General features: G+C 43.2%; 1 protein-coding gene across 3 annotated transcripts in view; it reads right to left on the bottom strand.

Annotated features, from left to right (window-relative positions):
* Positions 1 to 404: 404 nt before the first annotated feature.
* spryd3 (SPRY domain containing 3) overlaps positions 405 to 11,014 on the bottom strand; it is a 50,778-nt gene continuing 40,168 nt past the window's right edge. For all 3 annotated transcript variants that reach the window (XM_073470184.1, XM_073470183.1, XM_073470182.1), the window contains exons 9-11: positions 8,825 to 8,944; positions 8,148 to 8,287; positions 405 to 5,381 (exon numbers count right to left, since the gene is read on the bottom strand). In XM_073470184.1, coding sequence (XP_073326285.1) covers positions 5,247 to 5,381; positions 8,148 to 8,287; positions 8,825 to 8,944 — 395 coding nt within the window. In that variant the 3' untranslated portion in view covers positions 405 to 5,246. The remainder of the gene's footprint in view (positions 5,382 to 8,147; positions 8,288 to 8,824; positions 8,945 to 11,014) is intronic.

Below are 11,014 nucleotides of genomic sequence, written 5' to 3'. Positions count from 1 at the left end.
TCATGGCAAAACGTGGTCCTGGAGACGCCTTCTGTAGCAGGAACCAGCAGTGATTTTGAGCATTTTGTCGGGTGTTATGTCGAATTTTGTCAGCGTAAAAGCAACACAACCGTGTCAGGAAACTCTACAGGTGTGTGACCCATCAGCAGTGAGTACTCATGTAATAATGTAGTCATGACTTCTGGGTAGTCACGGGTCAGAGATGATCCCTCGCTCACCAACATCTCTAACGGCACTGTTAATACATTTAAAGAATATATATATTTCTCAGTCTGGTAACGAAAAGGTTCTGATTGTTATCGTGTAACTCGTCTGTAAAACATAAAAGGACCATTAATAAGGCACAACTTCCAAACTCTACAAACATGGAAAAAAAAACATTTGACAGAAAACCAACCCATGACTTCTGTTACATTACTGAAACCTTTATTGATAATCACACATGTACTGAACAAGGCCTTTATAGTGCAAGTCAACAAGGCGAGGAATTATTACAGGAGTCCTTGGTGAGTAAAGTCGGAGACGCTACAAACACTTATCAATCGGATTTAGCTCTAATTTGGTTGAACCGTGAAACTTTCTGTAAACTTAAAAGATTCTGAGTAAACTTCAACATTAAGTGACTTTAATACCCTGAACTTCGACGTGGCCCAGACGTCCACATCAGTGTCTCGTTAATATCTTTGCACTGCCTAGCATAAGTTTGAACAGTTCGGGCTGAAAGCTCAACCTGAACCGAACTGAAGTCTCTATCCAGCCCTGCAGGAGGAGAACCACACGAGTGATGGACAGAGTTTCACGTGTCCTGAAGACCTGCCGAAGGTCGTCCTCATCATCAATGGCTCTAAAACAAACAACAGCTACAAACAAAAAAAATCTCCAGCAGATATGATTTAACAGTTAAACCCTGTGTAGTAATTTTACATCGCGTTATACTCTAGCGTTTCTGTCTGCAGTTATCAGTTGTTTGCACCTGACAGGAAGGTACAGACGAGTTACTTTACAGGGCTGCTGATGTCGTGATGGAGAAAATACAGATGTGCAGGAACTCGATGAAGAGTTTGGTTAACTGATTTAGCTGAAACAGTATCATAATGTTGATATCATGGTTCCCTTCAGTCGAACGGACTCGAACAAAACAAAACAAAAAACAAAAAAATCATTCTGAATAAGTTGTGTGGAAACCAGCTCCCACTGACACGACATGACAAACAGCATTTCTCTCATTCATCGACACAGATTGTTTTTATCTCCGGGGCCGGTTTCACAAAGTCACCTGACTTCCCTCTCACTGGTGTTTACAGCTGACGGACCAAGTATTCAAAGTCGGGCTGTCAGGATATCAGATTTACACGGGACGATAATCGTTATATTATAACTACTGTGTACATTCATGGTAGCAGCCGCACACTGTGCTAGTAGCTAGCTTGCTAACAATCACTGCAGCTTCTTCTGTTTCATGGCAGGTGGCAACCAGTGTTAAGGCGAATCTGGTGTTTTTAAACCCGGGCCCTGTATTTACATGTTTTGGTGTGTAAATGATTCATACGTACGAAAGGTTTTGGAATCGGTGGCAGCAACGAGACTGAAATAGCTGCAACGTGATCCTTTGGGGCAACTCAGACTTTCAAAGTTACGTCCAGTAAAAGTGCTTGATTTTGCCAGCGACAGGCTGAGGTTGTTATTTTTGACGTCTGACAACATTACAGAAACAATTGCTAGTGAGAGAGACATTTTTGTTACGTTATAATCCTTTTTGTTACCAGAAACAAGTCGCAACGTTAGCTGTTACAGTCACTGCCTCATCTAGTTTGTTAATCAGTTAAATATTCAGCCATAAATTTGGAAAATAAATTCTTGGCAGTTCTTCTAAAAAACTCTGACTCACGTTTCCACCGTCGTCTTCCTGCACTAACTTGCCTCTCGAGACATTTCAGAGCAACACTTCTCCTCGAGTTCGGCACTATCATTAACAAAAAGGTCTCTCTCTGCAGAATAACAACTTCAGCCCGTCAGTGACAATAACAAGCAGGATTACGTTGCAGCCATCGCAGCTGTATTGCGACTGTCAGCCGAGTTGAACTGAGACCCCGAGTCTTAAAAATACCGGAATCCTCCTTTAAATAAACATTAAAAAAATCATATTGTGATTATTTGAACAGATATTAGGATTGCGATATGATTTATGATTAGTGAGGTAATCATTGTTGCATAACCTATTAAAATAACTATGATGTGACATTTATTGTACCTTTCAATTTATAATTTTCAGGTACGTTTAAAGCAAATTCCAGCGTACATTTTTCTCAGTTGTGACTATTTGCTGTTTATTATTGTCTTATTTCGTAACTAATTGATCATTTTTGTGTTTTAGACGCTTGGTTGGACAAAACAAACAGTATAAAGACGGAGAGGTACAGGTATTTTTTTTCACCATCAAGAAAACACAGGAATTGTCAGATTGATCCGTCATAAAAATAATTGTAGTTGCAGCCCTGAGCTCGTGTTTCTTCTATCTTTGACATTATTATCAAGTAAACATCGTTGATTTTTATCTCTCCGTCCTCTCTTGTTACCTGTTAACTCAGTTTACAGGTAATAAAACCTCCACGTCTAGACCCTGAAGGAATGATGACTCAATTTTAATCTGATTGGCCGGTAGACGGGCTGTTTTGATTGGGTTTCGTTCTGTCCAGCATTAGTTACCATGGTGATCTAACACGATTAAAAAGTGAGCCAGCTTTTATGATACCAGAAAACCAGAAAAGATAGACGGCTAACCTGCTAAATGTGGCTTTGTGACACAGGCCCCGCGGTGCTGCAGACACACAAACACATCGTTAAAGTCTTTAAACATGCAGCTCACGCAGCAACATCATTGTCTTTATCTTCAAAAAAACATCCAGCAGTTAATTCGATATCACATATGGCGTCACAGAGAGGAAAATCATCTCCCGACTAATAAAAGCATGAAATGAATTCGAGCTGATTTTATTTTTCTCGGCTCGTAGAAATCTGTTAAACTATCTGCAACATATCGCATCGTAACTTCCAGGTTAAAAAGTGGAGGAAAGGAAAATAAGAAGGGAAATAATCTTTCATATTCAGGGAAAATATGCACGATGACTAAAAGCTGTGCAAGAGGAGAACAAATATTAAAGGAAAAGCACCAAAAAAATTAACAATTCAGTCATTATTAACTCATTAACACTGAGGGAAGGTCAGGGGAAGTTTTGTAGTCCACAAAACATTTCTGGAGCTTCGGAGCAAAACAGCGTCGCAGAATTCTCCTGAACAACTGAAGCAGATGGAGACTTGTTTTAAAATGTAAAAAATAAAACTTAAAATGGCTCCACACAGTTTGTCAGCTGTTGTCAGAGTCTCCAGAAGACCAAAGATCCCAAATTAATTTGAAAAGACTTTATTTACACCCTAAGGGGGTGCACGCTAACGCTTTTAGCTCAGCAGCTACAGTGACGATTACAGCTTCAGGTTGCAAATATCACTTTTTCAAACCAGTCTGGGCTCTCAGGGCTTCCAGAGACGTGGATAAAGCCTGATGAGCTGTCTGGAGCCATTTTATGTTTTTATATTTAGGCTTTAAAAAAAGTCCCCATCTACTTCCTGATCTACTTCCTTTTACTCTACATCAAATTCATGTTTGTATCCTGTGTGATCCAACAGTCCGACTGTCTCTGAACTATTACGTTTATATTTTTTAAAATACTTTTTTAGTATATTACTACACACCGTGTGTATATGACAAGTATGGGTACAGTTAACCTGTGTAATTGCAACTGAAAGGTGAATAGAGCATTAACAGCCTTTGTTTTTTATTCATTTATTATTGTTTTGCTTTGTCTTGTTTTTCTTATTTATCTGTTATTCAACTTTCCGTCTGCTTCTGACTCTTCTGACTCGCAGCGTTGTTTTACTGTGAAGCTCCAGAAATGTTTTGTGGACTACGCAACTTCACCTGACTTTTCATCCGCATGGAGGTGAGAAGATAATGACAGAAATGTTTTTATTTTTGTGGGAACTCGTCCTTTAAAACACAGTATAACACTTCGCAGCGTGATGCAATCCAATAAACCTGTAACGGATACTTGAGTGTGAGTTAAATGTCGCTGTCAGAAGTGTTTATTTGACTTTTTACGGTTGTTTTTATGGCTGTAGACTGGTGTTGCATCAGACTGGAGTGATTCTGTCTATTTTTTGCGCTAAACGTCTCCCCAGCTTCCCTTTCATGGGACTATCTCAGGTTCTCAAAGTGCAAAAGCAAAACATTCCCTGAACTCTTGAATCATTAGATTAACTTAAAATTAACCAGATCCCTCGTAGAAAATATACCTGACGTGTTTTTCTTTGCAGTCTGGCTCCAAAATGAAACAATAAAATGCTCAGAGATCTATTCATCCTCTCTCAGGACACATCTTGAATCTTGAGGCTGGCTCAGTGAGGGCATCTCACGTGAGGTTGTGATGACCAAACCTGTAATAATCCTCTAAAATAATCTCGTACAAAATAAGCGTGGAAAACAGATCCACTGTTCACATCCAGCCAGCTCCGGGAGAGCAGCGAGCGAGGTGGGGCAACAGCAGGTCCCTGATCGCTCACAGGAGGGCAGCCTCACCCCGAGAGAGGACAGGGAGAGGGAGAGGGAGAGGAAGAGGGAGGGTGAGAAAGAGTGTGTGTGAGAAAGAGAGAGAGGAAGAAAGAGAAAGAGAGAGAGAGAGAGAGAGAGGGTGTATTCCCTGAAACTTAAACCACCCACGAGCTCTGACTCGGCACAACTGTTGGCCTCGCTCTGCTTTGCTTGGGGTCGTGACAAATGAAATAAACTAAGTGTGCCAGACCTCATGAGAGGGATTTAACAGCTCAGTGTTTCAGAGACGCACTGCATGCAGAAGGAGGTTAGACGTGACGATGAAAGCAGTACAGATTGCATAGAAATAACAGTTAAATATCTTCCAGGAGTCTTCAGCTCCTGCACTCTGCATGCTGCAGGCCCCCCCCGCCCCTCTCTCTCTGCCGACGATCTTGCTCGTGTTTTCTGTGATGGCGGTGAAATATACAAGTCTTATAAATTAAAGCCGTGGCGGTTTCGAGGAAGACGACGGCGGCGTGCGTGTGTGTGTGTGTGCAGCTGAACTGAGTGTGAGCAGCATGCTAGGCTACCGTGGGTGAGCTCTACAGTGCAGCCAGCTGTTTTGCAGGGCGTCACGAGTCCAGTCGGCGCTCCCGGATCATCCGCTGAGGGGATGCAGATCCACCTTCACCTTTTCACCGCTGCTCAGCATCCCCACGGTGGGGTAGAGGCCCCCTGGAGGAACCACCATCTCCCTCCGACCCATCAGCTTCCCGTTCCTGGTGAAGAACACCTGCAGGACCACAGGGGGGCGACAGTGAGTTGAGACACACAAACACAATCCCGCCTTTCACTGTAAATCCACTGATGGAGCGTTGGAACAATTAGTCATGAAAGAAAAGTCTTTTCATTATGACTGATAGGAGTGCAAACTTCACTTGAGAGCTCTCAGTGTGCTAGTTGTAAACAGGAATTATGTGCAGTTAGGAAATATCGTTAAACAAACAGGTGACACAGTAATGTCTGTCTTTTTCTGAGGGGAAAAAAAAAGTCAGTGTTTACAGTACATGTCTCTACTAAATCAGCGAGTGATCAAACATTATCCAGCTGTTCTCAAAAGAAACATCAACAAGCTTTTCAATGCTAATACCGAGGGCTTCTCTCCAAGTCTGAGAGCAAATACCGACACACTAAAACAACAAGTGAAGTACTGGAGTGTGTGTCTTCGATAAATCAGGCTGAGTCACATATCAAACATTTACCGTACCACCCACTCGAAAAAAAAGAGAGGCTTAACCGCTATTCAATTAGAGATGAAGGGTGAGTGAAACTGCAACAGGCTTCGTTTAGTTCGAACACCGGCGGCCCCCGACAGACGCACACACGTGCAGCCGTGCCCACAGAGGCCTCTGGGACGCCGGTGAGCGGTGCATTGAGGGTAATGTGTCCTGCTGAGTAAATATTGACAAATCCCTGGATTACGGCTCGGCCTCTTCTATTCTCACCCACTTGGGTTTCAGCACTGCGTGAACCCCCCCCCCCGGCCTCGACTTGCACAACTGTGTAGGCAAGTTGGCCCAGCGGGTACGAGTCAGGACGAAGTGAAACTGCAGTAATTAAAACAACAAACAACAAACAACAGCTGGAACATCGCAGCAGCAGCAGCAGCAGCAGCAGCAGCAGCAGCAGCAGCAGCGCGGAGATGATCAGAGTGGAGAGTGACTCGTGGATGGACCCGAAGACTTCAAGAACACAGAAGGTCTTTTCCAAGAACTGATTAGTAACCAAGAATTTACATTATTCCATCCAACAACAATAAAAATCATCCAACCTCTGTCCACTTCTGAGCATTTTTGGTTTCATTTTCCTGCGCTGGTCAGTTTTGATTTTGTTTACATGCAGTTTTCATTATTTATTTGCCATTTCTGTTCCCACCAGTTTTATATCATCCTTGTTTTTGACTTTTTAAAGCTGCAGTAACTTTTATTTGTTATTAGAAATGGATCGAATGTTTGATGTGAAAGAAGTTCTGTGCTGTTTTCCATCGGAGCTTCGGGTCGATGAGCGATGCCGCCGACTGATGAGCCCCGACCGCCGTAACATTTTGATTCAGAAGGGCGCCTCACCAGAGAGCACGAAAAGTAGTGTGTCCCCTCAGAGTTGTGGCGTCTTGTGACATGTGGGAGAGAAAATGAAATGTGTTGCTGCTCAAATGTGCACAAATGTTACGTCTTCATTCATTAAACCTGCCATGTGAGGCGAAACTAAGACGCTCGGTGTTTCTTTGATCCGCTCTGTTGAGTTTCCTTAGCTCAGCTTCCTCAGTATAGCTAGCCGGCTATCTTTGTTTCAAGCTTCCAAGGCTGAACACAGCTGTGTTACGGACATGTGGCGCAGAGACTCTTTTACACCCGGCACAGGGATGTATGTTGGTGATGATGGGAGACAGTTTTCTCTGCTGGGTGGGACAGTTGGAGGTCGCCGTCAGAGCGAAACAACGATGTGCTAACGCTCAGACTACCAGTTCTAGCCAGGTCAGAGATTATTAGCTATTGTTAACAATTCCAGTTGATTGAACGCATCACACGGCATTTTGCTCGTACAAACACAGGAGCAACATGTCCACAGACAGAAGTTGGACAGAGAGCTAATAAACAGTATGTTCTACCATCTTTGTCGAGGTTTAGGTTGGTGAGGTGCGTCTGACTTTCCGAGTCGGAAATCTGACTTCAGGGATCGTTCCAGTTGAACTCGGAAATTCTGACTTCACATAATGAGAGAAACTCCGACCTCAAAGCAACACAGACAGAACCACAATGTTATCTTTTAGATTATACTGCTGTGGGTTTAAAGGGTTTGTCACAATGTTTCTGTAGGAATTTATTTGAACATTTGTTGTTTTTTTTCTTCAGCTGCATTGAGCTGCTTCCTCTTTATCATCTGATATTTTGTATAATCTGAAGAGTTGGTGGATTTTTTTTAAACTTGGCCACAGACCCACAAATTAAAGACAAAATTTAAAGAGTTTCAGGTAAAATTCTGTCTCAGTCGGACTTTAAATACAGAAATTGTAAAGTTCGTTTGTGTGAATATTTATGATGGAAAAAGTCATATTTTGGAGGAAGGTGCTGTGGGTTTACGGAGCTTTAAAGTTCATCTGTCCGACCGCAACTCTACCGTCCTGGTTAACTCTCGCCGCTCTCATAGTGGCGAACACAACGGAGCATTTAGCGCTTGAAGCCCCAGACGTTTCCCTCAGGAGTTAATGGAAACCAAATGAGTCAAAGTGAGAGTAAATATTGTTGCTTTCGTCTGGGTGGATACAAACACAACCGAGGTGTTTGCTTATGTTGTTGGATGTGTTAATAGTTGTTTGTAAACACAACACTGACATCAACATCTTATCAACTTAATAGCAGTTTGTTACACTGCCCCCAAGTGGTCAAATGCAGACCTGCAATCAAATCATAAAACTCTGATTCATCTCAAACATGTGGTTCACATACAGTAAGTGCAGCGACGGGTATCACAGCTGTGTTGTGTTGTGAACGTTCCTCACCGTGACCTTCCTGACGTCCTGCCCCTGCTCTGCTTCTTCCCCGTCCTCTTCTTCCTCCTCTTCGTCGTTGAGGTACAGAACATTCTGGACGCCGGCGTGACCCGGTCGGACCTCCAGCCGATCCCAGTCGTCCACGTCACCTGAGGACAGAAGAGAGCTCGGTGTGTTTGAGGTTTTACTCGATGATGAAACATGAAAAACAGCACAGAGAAGTGAGACATCAAAACAATGTTAATCAATGCCAAAACCAGACATGTTGTGTTTCGTTCACGGGCCTTCTAAGGTTAGATGACACTCGCTGCTGTCTTGTAGCGTCTGTAATTTTGATACCACAGTACGTCAGAATTGTAATCACAGGTTTGTTCATGGGAAATGGATGTTCAGAAATCACCTGGGAGCAGGAAAGACTATATTTGTCCCTCAAGGAAGGAGGGAGGGGGAGGTAAGAACTTCCCCTTGACTGGAGTGGCTCCTCTGTGCTCTGTGCGGGGGATCTTGGTTTGCATCCAGCTTCTTTCCCACAGGCAACACAAAGGACTTCGCTAAGACCGAATGTTGCCGCAACCGCCTCATGCTAAACCACGATAAGCATGTTTAAGAGCAAAACCTCCCACAGACGCGCCAACCGCTGTAATGAGCGACGCTGTAATCGTAGCACCTGAACCATGCGCCCTCACCTTCTCCATCCAGGATGTAGTCTCGAGGGAACATGATGCCGCAGCCCATGATGTCACCTTTGAAGCAGCGAGGACCGAAAGCGTCTCCGACACCGCTGCCGTGAAAGATCTTACCATCGTCTGTAAGAGAGGAGAAACGAGAAGGAGGTTAATTAACTGCGTGAAAACATATTTCTATCTGTTCTTCTGCAGCATTCACAAAGTTAGATTGAGGACTTATATTACCTCTTTAGCGCCACATAAATGCAATTTAATACCCGTTTCACAAGTTTTTAGGATGAAGTACGGTGGAAAAACCAGTTCAGTAAAAAATGGCGTGAAAGACTTATGTAACCTTTGCTTAACTTATTACCTGTTAACTGTTTTCACCCGTGTCTGTTGATTGGTTTCAGGAACAGATTTCCTGAAACTTAGGAGGGAGGATGGGACTCGGCCCAGAATAGATTTGCCTCATTAACTTTTGGTGTGGATCCAGATACTGAAGGGACGGATCCAGGAATTTTTCACTTTCTTCAACGTTGCAAGACGGGACATTGTTCAACATTTCTCGTTAATTTCTCAGAGAATAACGCCTGGATCTAGATGAGAAAAAATAAATAAATCAGGCGTATTTCAGTGGTTGCTATCTATGAGCGAGTACAACTCTATACGGACCCTAATAACTGTTCTACTTAGTGCCAGTCTTGTTTATTATTAGATAAGATAAGATGCAACATGGATCCCCAAAGGAGAAATTCAATTTGGCACAGCAGCAAAAGGGAACAAAGAAAAAGTAGCAGCGCAAAATATCAACTGATTAAGATAAAAACATATCCTAGTAATTAGCGGAAGACGGCTGGATGGATGGACGAACGGACGGATTTGTGACAGGAGTCCCAAGACAAGAAAATGTGACGAGGCATAACTCGCCCTCGGCTTCACCAGTACTGAAGAGAGACCGCAGTGTGTTGTGTGTCTCAAAATATTAGCTTCTGACAGTTTGAAGTCGAAGAAGTTAAGATAAATTGTATCTTAACTTTTTACTGATTGCAAGTAAAAGACGTGTACGTAAAAAGTTTTTGCTAAAAATCAACATTTGCCTCTCATTAGGGGATGAGATTCCCATCTTCTGTTGCTGCAGTAGTGACAGTTTTGGCTGCAGGTCTGTTGATGTTGACTGAAGTTTCACAAGAAAAGATTAAATAACGTCCTGCAGCACAATCCTCACATCAATCCTACTTCAGGTTTGTAAGTGTTTCCTGACAGCCTGCAATCAGATGCAAAAACATTTTATAACATGACTGCACGCTGCAGGGAAGAGAAAGTACTTCAGACTTTAACAATTTCATTTGAGGAAACTGCAGGTCTCGAAAAGTTACGTGTTTCATTGCTGAAATTGACTTCCAAGATGTGGACAACACCGCGTCTTTTAATGTGTTTACCACAGCGTGCAACATGTGTACACGGTGTACATGCGATGTAGCGCAACACATTCAGGACATCCTGACATTCCAGTCAGACGATGATGTGTAAAGGCGAAAGCAACGCTAGTAAAAACACTTCTCGCTTAAAAAAAAAAAAAAAGGACATCAACATCCAAAGGAAATCATCAAAACAACACATACTACAGTTGTGAGAGACAACAATGGAAAAAAAGGGCAAAAGAAAAACATTGCAGAGGTAGCTTGCAGACGAGCTCTCCTCAAGCGAAGCGGCGTGGCTGCGGCTGGTAAATATTTATGGAGTTGTCATGGGACCCGTCCCCGGCTCAGGATACTGTTTAAACAATCTCTATCTGAGCACCGGGAGGGAGACGGAGACACTGTATCATTACAGCTCCCATGCGGGCCCTTGTCACAACACCACACACAAGGCAAACAGTGGAGGCCACGCCGGCACAGGCGCAGCGCGACTAAAAATAGCAGAGCAGGGTTTTGGAGAGTGACAACGGCTGGAGCCGGAGGTGAGCTGAGGTGAGGAAGTCCAGGTTTGGACCCAAGGATGGAGCTAGTTCACTGGGGCAGGAGAGACAGGAAGAGCCCGGCGGAGCGTCGAGGACTGGACGGATGTTCATGACATTAACTGGAGAAACCTTCAAAATACAAGCACACGTCTTTGGCAGTTTTATTTAGATTATATAAATGATTCACTGACGCCAACTAGCCTTTAATTATCTATAAAACACACAACTGTAGTTCTCTTTTACTGAGG

This window comes from Pagrus major, chromosome 7 (assembly GCF_040436345.1).
Source record: "Pagrus major chromosome 7, Pma_NU_1.0".
In the NCBI taxonomy this organism is placed as follows: domain Eukaryota; kingdom Metazoa; phylum Chordata; class Actinopteri; order Spariformes; family Sparidae; genus Pagrus; species Pagrus major.
This window is presented reverse-complemented; position numbering and strand designations above follow the sequence as displayed.